The sequence below is a fragment of the Vanacampus margaritifer genome, chromosome 10, assembly GCF_051991255.1.
Source record: "Vanacampus margaritifer isolate UIUO_Vmar chromosome 10, RoL_Vmar_1.0, whole genome shotgun sequence".
In the NCBI taxonomy this organism is placed as follows: domain Eukaryota; kingdom Metazoa; phylum Chordata; class Actinopteri; order Syngnathiformes; family Syngnathidae; genus Vanacampus; species Vanacampus margaritifer.
The window spans coordinates 13,266,093-13,285,802 of NC_135441.1; the positions used below are offsets into that span (position 1 = coordinate 13,266,093).

At 40.0% G+C, this 19,710-nt stretch overlaps 1 protein-coding gene across 7 annotated transcripts in view; it reads right to left on the reverse strand.

Moving 5' to 3' along the window:
• The window catches only part of LOC144058866 (teneurin-3), a 222,257-nt gene that overhangs the window by 70,878 nt on the left and 131,669 nt on the right, over window positions 1-19,710 (reverse strand). For all 7 annotated transcript variants that reach the window (XM_077577467.1, XM_077577468.1, XM_077577466.1 and 4 more), the window contains 5 exons: window positions 14,267-14,477; window positions 12,634-12,735; window positions 11,596-11,790; window positions 8,894-9,094; window positions 606-791 (listed from right to left, as the gene is read on the reverse strand). In XM_077577467.1, the coding sequence (XP_077433593.1) occupies window positions 606-791; window positions 8,894-9,094; window positions 11,596-11,790; window positions 12,634-12,735; window positions 14,267-14,477 (895 nt within the window). The remainder of the gene's footprint in view (window positions 1-605; window positions 792-8,893; window positions 9,095-11,595; window positions 11,791-12,633; window positions 12,736-14,266; window positions 14,478-19,710) is intronic.

Genomic DNA, 19,710 nt, shown 5'->3' on the forward strand with positions numbered 1-19,710 from the left:
TCGAGGTTCAACCAGCAAACCGCAGGTCAACGGTTGGAAGCGGCATCTCCAATGTCATTATCCTCATTAGCGGCAACTGAAGTGCCGCCATTTCAAGGAAAGTGATATTCCAAAGAGGCCTTGACTTGCTGTCCGCCCTTGACTCACTAATTCCAGAGTTCCACTTCACCAGAGGAAAAAGGTGGTTGAAAGAAATAATTAGCCGTTCAAGGTGAGACGCTGAAAAACGTTCGACAAAGAGCGAAACCCCCCGCTCGCCAAAAAGAAAGACTTTGAATTTTTGAATTCATAATTGTTACAATTGTTTTCAATTTGACAAAGTGTGCAATTGAGGGTCAAATTATTAGAAACAGCCTTCAGGATGAGGCTTAAACAAATTGCTACATCCTCTAAACTCATCAGATATCCTGACAAGATGGTATAACTAATGTGTGATATGCTGTATGCTGAGTATTACAGATGGATTTTCTTTTTTGTTTTTTACAACACTGAACCCACTGACATTCACGCCCCAAGGTTGCCCATGCTGCCACCACACAATCTGTGGCTTTTTGTCAGGTGTCTGTGTGTGCGTGCGCTTTTTGTGTGGAAATGATCTTGCTCACCGATGGTGCAGTGTTCACCCGTCCAGCCCTGGTGGCAGTCGCACTTGCCCTCGCGACACACCCCGTGGTCGATGCAGCGCGGGTGACAGTCCCTTTGCTCACACTCGGCACCCGCCCAGCCCTCCTCACAGTGACACATGCCGCCCAGGCACGAGCCGTGGGGGCCGCAGTCCACCACGCAAACCTCTGGAAGGAAAAAAAGACACACACATACACACATTTCAGAAACGTCACATTTTGACTGTGCCCGCAGTGTGATTAATTCTCCACAAATTGCTTAATATATGGATTAGACTGAGGGTTCTCAATTATAATTTTTTTTTTTTTTTATCAAAATTTCCCATCATGTTTTTTTTTTCATATGACAAGAAAGGAGCCCAGTAGAGGGCAATCACGTAGTCAATTGCACTGAACACTGCCAAAGACATGGTGCCCTAAAGCTGTAATTTATTCACACGCAACAACTTTGATTGTATGTATGTGATATCTGGGGGGGGGGGGCGGCGAGGCTCAGTGGTAGAGTGATCAACTCCCAACCCAGAGGTTGTGGGTTTGATCCCTGGCCATTGTGACCGCGTCGAATAATCATTAAGCAAGATACTGAACCTCCAGTTGCTCCTGATGCTGCGTCATCAGAAGATGAATGAGTAGTCAAATGCAAAGCACTTTGAGAGCCTAGTAAGATTGAAAAGCGCTATACTGTATACATGAAGTACAATTTACCATGTGTTTTCAAAGGGTAAATATTTTGTCAGTGTCGCTTTGCCTCACCTGTACAACTCTCTACTTGAGAAAACTAAAAATGCTGTGCACGTGGAGGGATGTCACACAGTCTGTGATATGTACGGCAACACTCTTATCAAAGCTTTCCATATGCATGTACATCAACACGGAGTAGAAAAGCAGAACATGGACAGACGTAGCTGTTAAAAACAAGATTACACTCAAAATAAGTGATCCGCGATGCTTTCAAGTCTTTATCCTAACAGGACAGGGTAATAGAAATTAAGACGTAAGACTTGGCTTATCCTTTTGTCGCACTAGAGCGCCCTCGTTTTTGAGATGTGGCACGTTCGACAGCCTGAATAGTGGGAGGCTACTAAGCGATCTGGTGATTAATGTCGCCGGCGCAAATGACAAGCTCATTTATAATCATGCAGTTAATATCACGGTTTATTTGGTAGAAGCTACTCTCAGTAATATAACATCTTCAGGTGTACCTAATGATTTGACCTGTAGTAAAGTACTGAAACAGGGGATCTAACGTAGTCCCTTGAATTGTCCTCCCTCCGTTTAAAGGACATACAATACTTACAATTTGATGTTCTGTGAGTGTACCTTCAAAAATTGGACTTGCTTGGTGGGAAAGTAAATGAATCATAGTAACATTGTGCTAACTTTTCAGGAACACACACATACCTTACTGAATTATATGGGAAAAGTAAATGGACCTTTTTTATGTTGTACTTACTTGCCTGTAATGTAATGTAAACCTTATTTAAATAAATTGTATTATACTAACTAGTTGGGATTTTAACCCAAAAAAAGTTAACAAAGTTTAATAACACGATTGGTTTGGTAGAGACATACCTCACTAGGATAACAGAATAGGCAGATATACCTAATGTTTTTCCCTGTGATGAAATACTATGACAGATAATACCGCTCTATTGTCATCCACCCATCATAGGGACATAAAGTCCTTTAAAATGCATATATAATTACATTCAGTGAAGATACATTCAAACAGCAGCAGTGGACTTAGAACTTGGCCCTGTGGGACTCCCTTTGTTTCATAGTCAGGCAGGCAGATGTGATGTTTCTCCCTTTGTTTTTCCTCTGTTATGTTCAAGCTTTTGTTGTGTATGTGACGACATTGTTGATATGTGAAGCGTAATCACCCTGGGATGTGAATTATATAACTTTGAAAATACTTTAAAGACCCTCTAGCATTATTACCTAAATATGTCAAAATGCATGTCAAAATATCAATTTTGAGACCTTTACCATACTTAAACAGTCACAGGTGTGTTCAACCAAGCAAACGTTTACATTTGGTTGGAGGGTGAGCCTAAAAAATGAGCTTATTAAAATTAGTAAATTTGGTAAACATCTCCATTATGAGTATTCACACAAAGCAGCATCAATATGCTGTACCTGAAAAGACACAGGCAATCTGCTGTTTTGTTTGAAGCTGTCGTTTTAGGGTTTTTTCACCATCTTGTCTAATTGATACCAAATTTGAACCACATATACGAGACAGAAGTTGTGAAAAGTTTTAGTTTTTGTCATTATATATATATATATATATACATATATACATGAGGGGAGCATGAAAGCAATTTTTAAAGAAATTCATTTGGTTATTAGTTCTTGAATGTCTGAAAGCAACAAAAGCGTTATGACTCACACCGTCTGATTCAGAGACATTCAGAGCACAACAACCCCAACTTATAGCAACTGTGCATCCTGCGGCATTTTTTTTTTCATGCAAGGCACGTGGGAAAAACAGTGTGAGGAGCATCCAAACAGGCTCCCATACGTCATCTGGACTTTGACAAAAGCGAAGCGGGCCTTTTTGAGTCGGCGCTATCTGGCCGAACCGATACATCATAGCGCTGCGGGCCGAGGCTAACGCTAGGTGAGAGGCGAGGATAAAAAGTGTGACAATCATTTTATTCAATATAAATACATCATCAAAATATATTAAAATGCTATTACTGTAGATAACTGTGTAAAATCTGTGCCAAACATATCATGTGACTCACTGTGGCGACCCCAGACAGGGAAAAGACGATAGTCACTTCATTATGCTGAGGCCCAGAAAATATGTTACAATGTTGAATGGAAAATAACCATGGTTTGATATGTCCTCATGTAACCTCTTATAAAAGGATATGTTGTTGTTCTGAACTGTTGCCTTGGAACTGTTAAGTTGAATGTCTTGTTTATACTGCAGTCCTCCCTGTTTCAAAAACATGTTTTCGAAGCAGGACACCTCCATTCCTCCCTATTTCAGAATTTTTTTTCGAAGCAGGACACGACTCATAGGGAGGGTGCCTGGGAGAGGGCTTGGCCAGCCCGGCTTCTCACGCTCATCCCTACTTGTTAAAGAATAAAAGACGGAGTGGCACGCGGTTTGGGTAGAGTCAGCTGAGGGAAGCGTACGGTCGCCCAGCCGTTAAGCAGCCGTCGGCTCTCCCGTCTAGTGTCAAGGTAAGCGCTGATTGGATTATATTATACTGCTTAGCGTTGAAGTGTGTTGATTGCTGTTTGCGGGGAATAAAGGACACAATTATTCTAGGACAGTATAGCAGTCTCTGTGTATTCATTGTTGCCGCCGATCACTCACGATCCTGCATAAAAATATAAAAGTAAAGCAGTGTTTTCCACAAAACAAATGTTTAAAACATTTTTTGATGATTTGTTTGAATTCTAAAATAATGGATTAATTACTGTACAACTACTACTACTACTAATACGAATACTACTACTAATAATAATAATAATGTGAATTCCCTTGGAAATCACCATTTGAAAACGTTAGCAGCAATGTAGAGAAAACCTGGCTGTATTTCACTCAATTCAAAATGGTGGAGAGCTTACGTGTTGTTGTCACAGATTGTCACACTTCTTCGACCATGTCAGACTTTTCACTTCAATTGAGAGATGCTTGCGATTAAGCCCACCCCCCAACCCACCCGCCTCCAGCTCACACTGTAGAATATTAATAGCACCTCTTGGGGGACAGTCATCGAATTGGCAAAAGGTTCCTCCTTCGCAAAGAATCCATGTAATCAATTTTTCATTAGCGCCAAAGTGTTTATCTGCTTTGAACACGCCACAGCCGCACGGAGGTTTGCGGGCGGTCGATCACAGCAGCCACGCTTGTTAATTAAAGTTTATTTAATTGAAGGAAGAACCGCAGTATTAATTGTCCATCTTGTGGAAACTCCCCACCAACACCGGCGGGTTAACAGACTGCCTAAGTTTTGGGCCGAGATGATCCGCTATCGACTATTTTGAGATCCTCGCTCAGTGAAGACATGAGAGAGACATGAAAGGGGAAAGAACGTCTTTGTTGTGCTAGGTTTTATTTTCCTTTGAAGCGCCAAACAATCTATGTGTTGTGCAAAAAAAAAAAAAAAGAGGAAAATGTCCATTCGTAATACATAATAGTTTCTTCTGTTGTCATGGTAACCATGAATCCTCTACTTTTTGTGGTATAGAACACTGATGGAGCAACCTGGACAACTTTCGGGCTGTGATAATATCCCTGCTTGGCCTATTCACATTATTGTTACTGGTAATTCTATACCACAGTGGTGCAAATCAAGAATGCGCTCCGATTTTTTTGGTTTCGGTAATAATCATGAGGAAGATTCATAGCTTTTATTTCATTCAAAGATTGTATTTCAGAATTCAAGAACTAGAAGGCATTTTACTCCAGGTAGCATATTCTCCTTTAAAGCCAATCACAAGCCCGTATAGGTATTCACGTTATTATATCACTTGTCACGTACGTCCTCAAACGTGTGCGCCAGTGATTTCTCGTTAACTCGCTGCTAATGTAGTTTCGATTGTGATTGAAAGTGAGCATAAAATATGAAAAAAATTCAACTATGGTTAATTGTGTGAAACAGTTCAAGAGAGATGATGTCATGAAACGCAACAGTAGCTGGGTTTATATGGTGCCTTGAAATCAGATGACCAAACCAAATGAAAAACCTCCATATAAGCACTGTGGTCGGAATTAATAGGCCAAATCCGAATGGAATTTCATTCGGATTCACAAGGGTGTAATATTCCTTTTGCCAATTTGATTGGCGTCATGTAAACACTTCAATCAGGCTGCGTCCAGTCTGCACATGCTCTATCTTGATGTCAACGCACAGTGACGTCATTATTTACATACGTGAAAATGGCGGCTTCCAATCACAGCTTGTTTCAAACTATTTGTAACTTGTTTTCATCATGCTGTTGCTTCAATGAAAATTTTAAAACAATCACAACACATGTACTAAGTAGACGACTGAACTCCATGTCTATAAATAATTCAGTCTTAACGCAATGCTCTCACCAGATAGTCACGCAACTACTACCTTACACAATAGAAATAAAGAGAACAACTCAAAATAATCTGGATGAGGAGAGAAAGTCCACATAAATCAGGCTGACGTAACAGATGTGAGGGTCTGGCCTCTGCACCACTAACACATCGTCCACTTGTGCTCAAAAGCAAATCCCGATGATAAATTAAGAGTCTCAGATGGGAAACAATGCTTGCCCCTTTAAAAAAAAGAAAAAAAGAAAAAGAAAGTGACTTTTTCTTTTCGGGGACTAAGTAAGGCTCCGAATAAATCTGTGTCTCATATTTTCTAATAAGATACCTGCGTGACACCTCGAGTAAGAACATATGTCGGGTCCCGCAAGATTAATGCACGGTGTCAACACCGCGTTGTTAACATATGTCGGCCCCTTTATAGCAAGCAGTGCGCGCGACAAGTGTCACAACTTTGCACCTACTTTGACTATCTGCGTCGTTGAGCATAATGAAGCTTCATGAAGTATTTTTTTTTCTCTCCCTGTAATTTAATCAAGACTATAAAAACAAAGCGCGTCATCAGGAATTCATAAAGTCAGGGCCTGGCTCGCATTCATCAAATTCCCGACTTTCAATCAGCGGGACACCACAAATGAATAACTTTGGGTTTACGAAAGGAGAGGGAAAGACGGGAGAAATAATTTGATTTAGCCGTCTTTTCTACTCAAAGACTTTCATGTCCGACTGAGTGGGGGAAATAAATTATTCCCTTGTAGTCGATTACAATTTTGAAAAGTTGAGCTGATTAATTACCGCAGATTGAAATCTGGAAAATGAGGATTCAAAGCAAAATGCATACACAGAACTGTTAGATTAGCAACTGTCAGTATTTCATCCATAAAACTGCGAAAACCACGCAGCATTCAAAGCATCGGACAAAATGAGACACGTGAATGAAAGCATAGAACATTCATGCGGCACACAACTAATCAACTCAATTCAACTCAACTTTATTTACAAAGCACTTTAAAACTAGCATTGCTGTATCCAAAGTGTTGTACACGGAACATAAATCAGCCATGCATTAAAGATAAGTAAAACAAGAACAACAAAGCAACCATTACAAGTAAATAAAGTTTACATCAAGAAGTGTGTGAATAAATAAATAAATAAATAAAATAAACATTGAGCCAAAAGCCAAAGAATATAGAAAGGTTTTTAGACGTGTTTCAAAAGTAGATAGATAGAGAGAGAAATTGACGTTGCGATTGCGAAACAGGATCTGGCGAGTATTTTATTCTAAAAAGTAACCCGATTTTTTTTTATTTTGAAACTGCGTCGGTCTTCCTGTCTCGCTTGATGTGTTCTGTGCTAGTTTGCCATTTGACGGATGCGTCATCTGGCAAAAATAGAAAATAGATCTATCCGTGCGGCGGGCTTCCGGCACGACGCCGCTAGTCCGCAGTCGATCCGCAGCGCACACGCAGCCGCTGTAATTTGAACAAGCTGATAGAATGGAAACGAATCGGCTGCACCGCCGTTACTCTGAATGCCTCCACCATGGACAGTAGAAATGAACAGAGTGAAAATAAATATGCCAGTCAAAATAGTTCATAATGCCATCATCACTCACAATATATGATCATAAAATGTTCCTCGCACCAATTATTCATGATTAGAAACTAATGCACACTCAAAAAAGTTCACGGCATCCTCAGGTTTTGTTTTAAGTGGCGATTTAAATTAATTTCCAGCTGGATCGTTTATAGAGCGGCCATAATTTAAATCACATAATCATTAAGCATATCAAAGTTGCACATACCTCGTAGGCTACAATAGTTTTCCCTCAAAATTGTATGAAAAGATGGCGTAATTCACTATCAAGTCTGTTAATTAAGGCTAACGCATCTGTTGTTGTTTTGTGAGCGCATCAAAAGAAACATACACAAATTAAGCTAATGTGTTGCCAGTTAATTTGAGTGTACAGCGTTGAAAGGCAAAATACGGAAGCAGTACAAATGCATCGGGAGGTAATTAACTGCTCTTTGATGCTATGAAAGCAAAGAGATGAAACTACAACCCCCCAAAAAAAAAAATATTTTAAATACGAAAACATGTAAAAGTAATTTTTAGGTTTATTTTTTATTTTTGATGACTTTGAGGACTTTTTTTTTCTTTTTTCCCTGAAGCCAGTTTACCTTAGCAACATGAACTTTGGTATGCATGTCTACCATGAAAAACAAAAAAAGTCCTAACTACTCATTTCGACAACTCCTTCACCTACTGATGACACAGCATCAGGAGCAACAATGCACAGCAAGTCTGCTGTTTTAGTTTAAAATGGCCATTGATTGCTTATTTTGGTCACATTCATAGTTGTTCATGTAAAGGCTGACTTAGCCAAGTGTTTTGGTTTGATTTCTACCATATGTACAGCTCCTGTAGCTTACTAGACAACTGAGTAGTACTATATTGTGGAACATTTGTGTTTTTCTCATTTTCACAACCGAAGTTTAGCGTTGAAGCTCAAGTTTGATTACTCACCAAAAACTAGGGAACTAATACAGTGATTCCCCAATTTTGAAAATCCAGTCTCCAAAACCAGGTTAATTTAGTAACAAGGAATTCCGACGCCTTCTTAAAATAATCAGCTAAGTCATTTTTTCAGATTTTTTTAGGGAACACAAAAAAATAACCATTTGCATCATGAGGAGAGGATTTAGGCATTTTTTATTATTATTTTAAGAGGGTGACAATTTGGTAGGCAGATTTATCATGTGGAGACTCACAAAACCATTTCCAGCATGAACTATGTGTACTAGTGAGTCCACAATTTGAAACAGCATTTTTCCCTTTTCTTTTCTTTTCTTTCTTTTTTTGGGGGGTCAATGGCCAGAACATGACACTGGAGTTTGATGATTCACCATTAACCACAAAACTACTACAATGCATCCATGTTTACCTAGAAGAGAGAAAAAAAAAATCTATGCCAAAAACTGGTTTCATGTATCAACATGACATTTGGTGTTCTTGTCTATCATGAGTAGACCCACAAAAAAATCATGTTAAAAAAGACACAAAGCCTGTCATTTTGGTTTGAAGCGGTTATTAATTTTCACCATTTCCAGCTTTCCTAAAATTCATTTGACATGTCTGTCGTGAGTAGTTCAAGTATCGACACTGCGATATTGCAACGGCATCACACAATACATTCCACACATGCAGAAAAGGAAGTGGTTCTGACCTATGGAGCAGTCAGCTCCGGTCCAGTGGTCCTCGCAGACGCACGTCCCAGAGTCGGTGTCGAAGGTGCCGTGACTGGAGCACTGTTCAGGACAAGTGCTCTTCAGGATCTCGCAGCTGATTCCGCCCCAGCCCGGGTTGCAGTGGCACTCGCCGTGATGACAAGTGCCATGTCCCGAGCACTTTGGGTCCATGCAGTCCACTGAGCACACACAGTAAACGCCGTCACTTTAACACTTGTCCACTTCTTGTTAGTTGCATTCAAGATTATATTCACTTGAGGGGAAATGCTCTATGCCTCAACTGCCGTTCTCTTCTTCTTCTTTTTTTTACACTTTATTAGTTCCTGCTATACATCAACACTCTTAAGCTCTGACCTCTTTTGTACTTGTAGTCTAATGATATTCCATTAAAGGCGCTAGGAAAAGGAGCATAATTAGTGCCCCGCTGATATATTCAGTTACTGTAACACACTGCATTGCACAGTAGATGAGTGTTAACACTGCACTGCTGAACATTGCAGCTACTTCCTCCAGCAGTCTAAAATCATGTACACTTGGTTGGTTGGTTCCCTGCAACTCTGAATAATCCTCAGTGCTTACGAACAACACGTTAGGTTCATTGACGATTATATTGTTTATGATGTGTACCAAATCACGTTATGTTCATTGTGTTTAATTCTTACCAAAACAATGTCATTAGGTTCATTCAACAGGAAAAGTTGGAAGAATTAATTGTCTTCATCGGAGGAAAAAAAAAATATGTTGGGTTAATTCAAGACTTATGCATGTTATACTCATTATAGACAACATTTTCAGTGTTTACAAACACACTATGTACTGTATCGGCAATGTTTACAAAAGCATAGGTTAGCTTCCGATAAGACTACTGAAATTTGTCTTTGATGTTCATGAATCATGATGGCATGCATGAATGTATTATACCTTTAAAAAAGAAACATGCTATTGATATGTTTAAAACAAAATTGTTAGTTGTGTTCAACACTAAACTGTCATGTTTAAATTATGACGTACTTTAGTTACATCGAAGACTAAACCTACCTACCTACTAAACAAACGTTTCTGAAAATGAGTACCAGTACATTAACACTTGAAGCTGTATTCACAAGTTTTATGAAAACAGGTGTTAGGTCCACTGAAGGCTAAATTGTAATAAAGGTTTATGAAAATATGTTATTACGTAATAACTAATAATAATATGGGATGGATAAATTGACTGCAATGTTATTGAGATGTTTACTGAAGACTACAGTAAATTGTATTCAACTCAACTTTATTTATAGAGCATTTTTAAAGATTTGTAAAATGACGTAATTGAGACTAAATTGTATTCAATGTTTGAAAAATCAAACATGTTAGTTACATTCATTGAAGACGCCATAATTCTGAAGACGCATAAAAAGTTACATTGAAGGCTAACTTGTGCTCGATACTTATTAATAAAAAACATTTACATTATGTTCACTAAAGGCTACGTGCATACAGTAAATAAAATATGGTAAATTGCCTTGGCAAAATCAAACAAAACATGTTTGGTATGCAAAAAAGGTATGCTTTCTTCCTCAAAGCCTAATTGTATTTAATGCTTACAAAAACATACACATTAGTTACAATGTACCAGTACTGTAGACTGAATTGTATTTGATGTTTACAAAACATATATATGAGTTACGTGGTAGATGCAAACATTGTCTTGAATGTATACAAGATCACACAAATTAGGTTCATTGAAGACTAAATTGTAGTCATAGTTTAGGAAAAAACAAATGTTAGCTTCGTTTACGGCTCCAAATTGTGTTCAATGCTTACAAACACGCACGTGTTTTTATATAAACAAGAGGTACTTTATAATAAATCTCCAACAACAGGTTCTCGCTCAACGTACGCTTTAGCCATCAATGGGCCATTCACCAACAAACTACAAAAGTCAATCAAAACAACGTCCTTTCATTTTCCCTTCAAAAGCAAACTTCCATTAATGCAATTGCTTCGTGCATGCAAGGTCGCTAACCCGTGCATGTAAATCTGAGCCGATAATTGCCTTTGGCCAGCGTGTAGGTCGATACCTTTAAATGCGGCCAAGCAGAGCGACCCTGAGAGAGAAAGGAATAACGCTCATTCTTAAATGACGCCCATTGATTGATTGATCGGAACGGGCGACTGCGAAACTTGGCGATAGTTAAGCCCATTAGCTGCCCGAGTTAATTTATTCACAGGGCGTCAATAACAACATTCGGCGCATGATGTGCTCGGCCGACTTGAAAACACACGTTACAAAGATTTTGTGTCCACACGAGCAGTGTTTCTCTAACATTTTACACCACATACCTATCACCTCAAAATGGAGCAGAGTTTATATTTTTGACATTATTCTAAGCCACGATAAAATAATGCAAAGTTTTAACAATAACACTGTCAGAGGTGGTCACTTCCGTCTCTCAACCGGCGAGTGCCTACATTTTCGGCGAGTGCTTTATGATGCGAATGGAATGTCAAAACATACTTTTTAAATACGTTGTAACTTACTTGTACTTATACTTAAACACGCATAAAAAGTATAAAATGGATATGTGTTGTGAATGTAGTTAGTCCATGGCTGTCAAAACACATCAAAAATCACAATAGACAAGTCTATACATTCACCCAAAAAAATCTGCATTGTAGTGGGGGAAAACTTTATTACCTTGATCGCAGTTGCTTCCTCTCCAGCCGGTGTTGCACACACAGTTTCCCGCCACGCACACCCCGTGGCCCCCGCACTGAGGGTCCACGCACTGGCCTGAGGCCACGTCACACTCGGTGCCCTTCCAGCCACTGTAGCACTGACAGCGCCCCCTAGTGTACTGGCCGTTTCCGCTGCACAGGACAGGGCAGGCAGCTAGGAGAGGAGAAAAAAACTAAGTTCAAAGTAAAAATAATAAGATACAGTATAGTACATTACTATACGGTAGTATAGTTGATTTAACGCATAGTAATAATTTGGAAGGAAATCCTACCAAAAAAATGAATTATTGTGGTATAACAAGCAAGAGTCTTATTCAACAAGACTTTTTTATCATCTACATTTAAATTACTCTTTTGGGATTGGACATTGGATTGGATTAGATATTTTACATTTTATGCAAAATCCGTGATGGGCTCGAATGTCTTCATTTGCCAAGCAATTATGCCATTGATCGGCTCCGCGAAAGAAGTAATTCCATGTCATAGTTAATGTTTATAAGAATTTTGGAAGAATCTATTTTGAATAAAAAATGTTTCCATGCATTTCAATTGGTGTCGATTATATATGGGTTTTCGCTACGACGGTATATATATATATATATATATATATATATATATATATATATATCGTCACCCTCTTAACCTCCTAAGGTTTAGTGGCCACATACGTGGACAACACTTTGCATGTAAAAAACAGCTTGGGCCTTAGGAGGCTAAAATAAAAGTCATTTTTTTGCCCCAAAAATTAATTTGGGCCTGAATCTCCTCATGATGCAACATTTTTTATGTTTCCCGAAAAATCTGAAAAATTACGTAGGCGATTATATATATATATATATATATATATATATATATATATATATATATATATATATATATATATATATATATATATATATATATATATATATATATATATATATATATATATCACACACACACACACACACACACACACACACACACACACACACCACACTTAAAAGTGGATAATTACCTCTGGAACAGTACGGCCCGATGAATCCCGGGAAGCAGTGACAGGAGCCCGCCATGCACTCGCCGTTCCCGTAGCAGTTGTGTGCGCACTCGGTGACAGACTCTGCGGGAAGTCAGACTATTAATAACCCATCACGCCGCTGTCACCCTGCCGCAAATCTGGGGGAGATGGCTTTTAAAGTAACTTTTTGACAAGTGCACATTTCACCACGAGACAGTGCCCCATCCACCGCCCCCCCCCCACCAAGCATCCCTTATTTGTGTAAGGCAAAGGCAACGTGTATCCATTCCACTAAGGTTTAAGCCTCCGTAACGTGTCTGCCGCCATCCGTCAAAAGCCACAAAAAGCATTTTTAAATTAGAGCAAATAATTCAATTTCCTCAACATGTATTCCTCCTGTCTTTCCAACTTTTTGTACCCATCGTCGCCTACTTTTTTTATCCTCCAATCGCGGCCCAACGGCCTGATGATCAAGCCGAGTGGAGCAATCTCCCGAGTGTTTTAAGTCCTCTCCGACTTGAAGCTAATCTGACACATCCTACAGGGTAAGAACCGGTGCTCGCTCGACAGACTCCCAAAAGGCCGTCGTTTTGATAAGTGTGAAGAGGGCAAACTTTTTCATTTGATTTTTTCAGGGGGTTATTACTCCGGATTGTTTTGGATGTTCCGATTATATTGGATGTTCCTTTTAGCTGAAGGTGGACCCGGCAATTTCCACCAGGCTCGTCGATACTTTCATATTTGGGATGGCCCAATCGATGAAAGTCTTCCCCCCCAAAGGAAATAGAGGAAAAAAATGTAATCTAGCTTTTTCTAAAGCCTACAAGTTGTTTGGCTGGACAAATCAATGCCCATGCATGGCTTTTATTACAGCACGGCAGCCAATGATCAGTGATTCTCCAAAGAAAAAGCCCGTCTGCTTGCTGGTTGCAGAAAAGTCTGAAAGATCGACTTGTTTGTGAGGCGGGTGGAATTTTTGTCTTAATCTAGTTTGTTTGTGTTTTGTCACGTAGGTGAAGCCACATAGGCCGCGTTTACTTACAACAATCAAGTAAGACAGGGCCGAGTTTTGTTTGTTGAAAAGTTAATAGACGACTAGGAAAACAGCAATGTAATACTCGGAAGAAATACGGATTTAACACTTGCTGTGAATTTAGCCATTCAGAGAATGTCAAATTAATTAGGGAGTTTGCAGTTTTCAAAATACACAATTTCTATCTCAATTTGTTAAAACTGTCAGTGTCAAATGAGAGTAGGACATTAGTAAATCATCTGTGAAAATACACAGGTGTATGACTGTTATGCCATATTACCGCATAGCCTTGTCATGTCATCTCTCTCTCTCTCTGTCTGGTCCCACTCTTGTAACTCTAATTAGATTTTTCATAAATCACCACCTTGAGGGAAAACAACCAATCACAGAAAGTAGGTGTGACAGACGAAGTGTCAGATATTTGCCGTGCACTTGCAGGCACACCAATGCAACCTCGTGCTGACTTGCTTTATTTGGCTTCAGGGGCTTAACTGAAACTATTGTGGCATATCCACTTCAATTTAAATGAACATATTGTTAATTATTTTGATCAAATCGGTGATCAGTTTTTTTTTGGTTTTTTGTTTTAATCCGTCATACCCTGGATGATGGTGTTGTAGGATACTGCCTCTATGCTGCGTCCATCATTGTAGAAAGCCAGATGCCACACTCCAGTGTCTAGGTACTGGATGAACCCCGCCTGGTGGACCACCACTTGGTGCTCCAGGCGTGCTCCCCTCTCCGGCTCGCTCTGGGCACGGTGTTCGTTGGCAATAAGCCGGCTGCCGTCCAGAAGCTCCACAAAGTCATACTGTGGAAAAACACAACAGATTTCAGCGTCATTGGTAAAATGTCTTCCATAACATAACCATAACATGCAACACAGCATTCACATGCCATACATAACCAACACGAGCAAGGGATTGTTTTGACTACACAGGTGTAGGATTATTAAAACAAAAATGGCTTTAAAATGCCCCCCATAACCTTAATATCAACACATAGCCTTGCCACATAGCCAATATGAGCAAGTGATTGTTTTGACTACACAGGTGTATGATTGTTAACAAAAATGGCTTTAAAATGCCCCCCATAACCTTAATATCAACACATAGCCTTGCCACATAGCCAACATGAGCAAGTGATTGTTTAGACTACACAGGTGTATGATTGTTATAACAAAAATGGCTTTAAAATGCCCCCCCATAACCTTAATATCAACACATAGCCTTGCCACATAGACAATATGAGCAAGTGATTGTTTTGACTACACAGGTGTATGATTGTTATAGCAAAATGGCTTTAAAATGCCCCCCATAACCTTAATATCAACACATAGCCTTGCCACATAGCCAATATGAGCAAGTGATTGTTTTGACTACACAGGTGTATGATTGTTAACAAAAATGGCTTTAAAATGCCCCCCATAACCTTAATATCAACACATAGCCTTGCCACATAGCCAACATGAGCAAGTGATTGTTTAGACTACACAGGTGTATGATTGTTATAACAAAAATGGCTTTAAAATGCCCCCCCATAACCTTAATATCAACACATAGCCTTGCCACATAGACAATATGAGCAAGTGATTGTTTTGACTACACAGGTGTATGATTGTTATAGCAAAAATTGCTTTAAAATGCCCCCCATAACCTTAATATCAATACATAGCCTTGCCTCATAGCCAATATGAGCAAGTGGTTGTTTTGACTACATGGAGGGTTGATTGGCAGGCCACACATAACTTTCATATAAATCACCATAACCTTGACATGCAATAAGTAACATGCCATATAAGGCCAACTAAAGCGAGTGATTGTTTTCACCAAGCAAGTGCCTGATTGTTAGTCTACATGTTGCTTTAATATGCTTCACATAATCTAAATATTCCGTATAAATCGTACATTTATACTGCATAACCAATTATGGTAGCATAATTCTTGTGACTTTATTTGACACGGTTTAAATTGCTGCCTGTGAACTACACTTGTATCTCAGTTTGGCACAAAGCCTTGTGAGATCTTCCTATAGCTGCTTTTTGTAATGTTTTTGCTTTGTTCGTAGATTAAAGACAACAAAAGACAAATTCAATAGATGATTTCTCACTAACAGAAATACCACTGCCTTTAGTTTCTCATATTGGGTTTTGTGCACAGAAATCCAATGCTTAAGTAGAATGTTGATTTTACCGTTGGTGGGTATTAGAAGTAAGTTGCTGCACTAAAAGGAAAAAAGAACAATGCCTCCCCCTCTATATTGGCTTTGGCACATAATTATATTTCTGATATTTGCATAAAAATCAAAGCGTAATTCAGTTACACGCCTGAGTTTGCAGATGGCTAATAAAGTTTGTATTTGTTTTAAATATGTAAATGATCCAAGAGACCCAGTAGATGCAGAGTAGGTAATGCTATCAAAACAAATTAATTGAATTTATTGATGATAATTATGACATTTAAAGAAATAACAAAAGATTTTTAACGCAGGCGAGTTCTTCATTAAAGCAGGGGTCTAAATGCACTTTCTCCTCCCACAAACAAACATCGACTTACAAGACAAACAAGGCGTAATTCCCGCCTGGCAAAATAATTGAAGAGGTGCATCCGCTCTCACAGCACCCGCTGAACAGCTGGACCTCATTTGGACCTAAACTGTGCAGCACGGAAGAAAACAACCCGTCCCCCAGACAGACTAATGGTTACAGCGAAACACAGCAGATGCAGACAAGAGGATTCCCTGGTTGAAAACATTGCAAGCTACACGCAGACGAACCAAGCCTCTGGTGCAGACTTGTGTTTGAAATAGGGAACTGAGAGGAAGCTTGCGATGCATACAAATTATCACAGTTTTTTTAAAGACAGCTCGGATTGGATGAGAGCAGGGTTAGCAACAATACCAGATAAAATAAAACTAAAGGTTGACTTGACGCACAAACATCCCACTGAAGATGACGAGATGCCTGGAACAGACACTGACAGTACCCTCTTAAAATAAAGTACATTGGGGTGAACCAATTGGTAGACACTTACTTACACTAGCACTACACTTCAACCCTGGAAACAAACCATTGACTTTCGACTAGGAAAGTTCATGTGGTTGAAATGAATCCTCGGAGTCCAATAATGGGACAGAAATTGACAAGCACTGGAAGCCAATTTCTGACAGCGTTATTAACCATGGGAAACAAGAGGAATGAGTCTTCATGTGGTTTGTTATACAAAAGCCATGCAATCCATACTTCCAAGACTGGCCAACGGGATGAAAATACAGAAACTTCAGAGACTAGATGAAGGAAGTGAGTCAGAAAAGCTTCTCAGTGTTGGTTGTGTGGAAAATGAAAGGAAGACTTAACAATGCATGGTGTTAAGTAGGATTTTAGCCAAACCTCACCCTAATGTCACACCACAACACTAACACCAACCCTAACCACCAAAACCTAACCCCCGATTTGCTGTAAATTCTGTTCTAGCCCTAACTCCTATATCCCTAACTTTAACCCTAACCCTGATCTCTGAATCTCAACCGTAGCACAACACAACCAAAACTCCACATCATATACCAAATCAACAATCATGTCCATAACCCTAATTTAAATCCACCAATCCTAAACATAACACCAGGGGCGTATTTAGTCCTTTGGGGGACCAAGGCGAACCCAGTCATCTTTGTGACTCTTAACTCTTTGACTGCCAGACGTTTTCAGAAAAGGGATGCCGCCAGTGCCAGCCGATTTAAGCATTTTGACTGATCTTTCAAGGTCCACAAAAAATGTTGTGTTTGGACTATGGAAACACACATATTACCAAATGAAAGATTGAACTTTCATCTTTCATCAGAAAAAAAACGTCCTTGGCGGCCCTCCGTAGGTTTTTACTGAACGTCATTTAACGTCCTTGGCAGTAAAAGAGTTAAGTACATCCTGTCAGCTGAGGAGGATGTACTTAACATCCTCCTCAGCTGACAGTGACAGGAGTGTTACTGCAAATACCAGGACTGTCTGAATTCTGTTGTCGATTATGTTCATAAGTGGCATGGGTGGACTTATGCCTATTTTCCACAAGACACAAACGGCACAGAGTCGGCCTTGGTCGTGTTTCCATTTGACTTTTTCGCAGCCGACCGGTTACAATGGAACCGGCATTTAGAACGATCTCGGGGGTGGTTCCGCAGCACCGGTCATCTGATTGGCCATCGTCAATGCAGCGAGCAACTACATGGCACACAACCATTTCCTGGTTTTACGGCAGCAAGGCAAGAGGCACCCACCGGTTCTCTCCAAAGTCATAAAAATACAGTATACTCAATAAACATTCTAATGTTTTACATTATAATGTTTTACAACAATGCTGAACTATATTTACAATTTAATATGTACCTGGGTTTCCTAATCGAGCCGCAACCCGGAGCCCCGTCACTCCCTCGGCCAATGGTGATGGCTGCCCACCTCGGGGATGACGGCTTTGTTGGCTACCGAAGGGCTTCAGACACCGGACAGTGAGATTGATGAGACTCAGAGAGGCGGCCAAATGAATGACACACTGAGCTCTCCATTCATAATGAATAAGCGTTCACGGTAAGTTTCGATTGCCGGTCGCAAAATCAAGATTGCAATATTTCATCCATAGTGGTCTAAGTGAAATTGTAAATATGGTTCAATGTTGGTGTAAAATGCAAAATATATGTATATTGTGTATATTGTGTAGATTGTGTATTTTTGTTTTGACACTGGCCGGCCGAAAAAAGCTTTTTTCGTCTATATGTGAAAGCTTCTGTGCATTTGATGGATTGTACTTTACGATGTTGCCACATCATGCAATGTCAGTTCATATTTTGAATCCCCGACTTGCCGCTTGTGAAATGTTATGGAAAAACCACATACACTGCGAGCGTGCAAGCTTAGACAGTTCAAATGACCCTGCCCTCATCCCACCGTCTGGTGTCGTGCCAGGACTCGCGGTATAAGTTGGTGCCTTGCTGTTCGGGTCTAGTGGAAACACCCTAACCGTAACACCCTAAACCCTAACCCTAACCTAAAACCTAACCTCAACTACGCTAGTAGAATACACCAAATAACTATAAAGTTTCATCTTGGACTTAAAGTTTTGTCAATTTTCAAAGTGTTCACACAACAAAGTAACGCTATGCTGCATCATCAAGCATATATATTTTTTAAGTACAACACCATGAGCCTTAGAACTATGGAGCAAGCATCCGGTTGACACCATCAAACAATCAGTTTCAAACACGCTGCTTTGCCTCCCGGTAGCAAATAATGAATATGGATTTAAATGAATGTTTCTGAAAGTAGAAGGGAAAAAGAAAATACATTAAAACAGGATTTCCTTCCAGGGAATGCAACATACAAGGACCTCGACAACCATTTTTTTTGGCTTAGGTTTGTGCCGCGCAGGTAAAGTCGACCCTTTGATTGCAGCAGGGGGTAGGGGGTGAGGTAAGGGGGCTGGGTGGATGTTATTAACCCGGCGGAAGTTGGCTTCTTTGTGCGAGGAGGAAGCAATAATACAGTCCCATCCCACATAGCTTAGAGCCTTCCGGTCGAGTGCATCCATCTCGATGAGGTTGCTTGAACCCCTTCTAAGCTCATCTCGGACCAACAATAGTGGTGACATTAGGCGTAGGAAGTCAGAGGACAAACACAACTTCAGATTGAGTGACCTGCAACAAATTCTCCGGGAAAACAGACCAGCAAAAGTCCATTTTTCCCCCCTCTGGTTTGTTTTCTTTGTACGGCCGCAGACAGGGACTCAATAGCATGAGGACAAGGTCTATATTTGACAAGAGGAGTAAAAGCTGTTACTCGTAAATGTTGTCTCCCCTTTGCTGGCTGTGAATGGGACGCTCAATATCGCCGGCCGGGCTCTTTCATGCTCAGTTGAGTAAATGCATTGATCTGCGGCTGAATGCAGCTCCGAGGCGGCAGCGATTGACACGGCGTCCGGCATTGACACAAAAGGGGTCGTCTTGTTAATTACTCCACTTTCCTCTTTGATTTTCCAGTTTATTTCTCTCTTTTTTTTCTC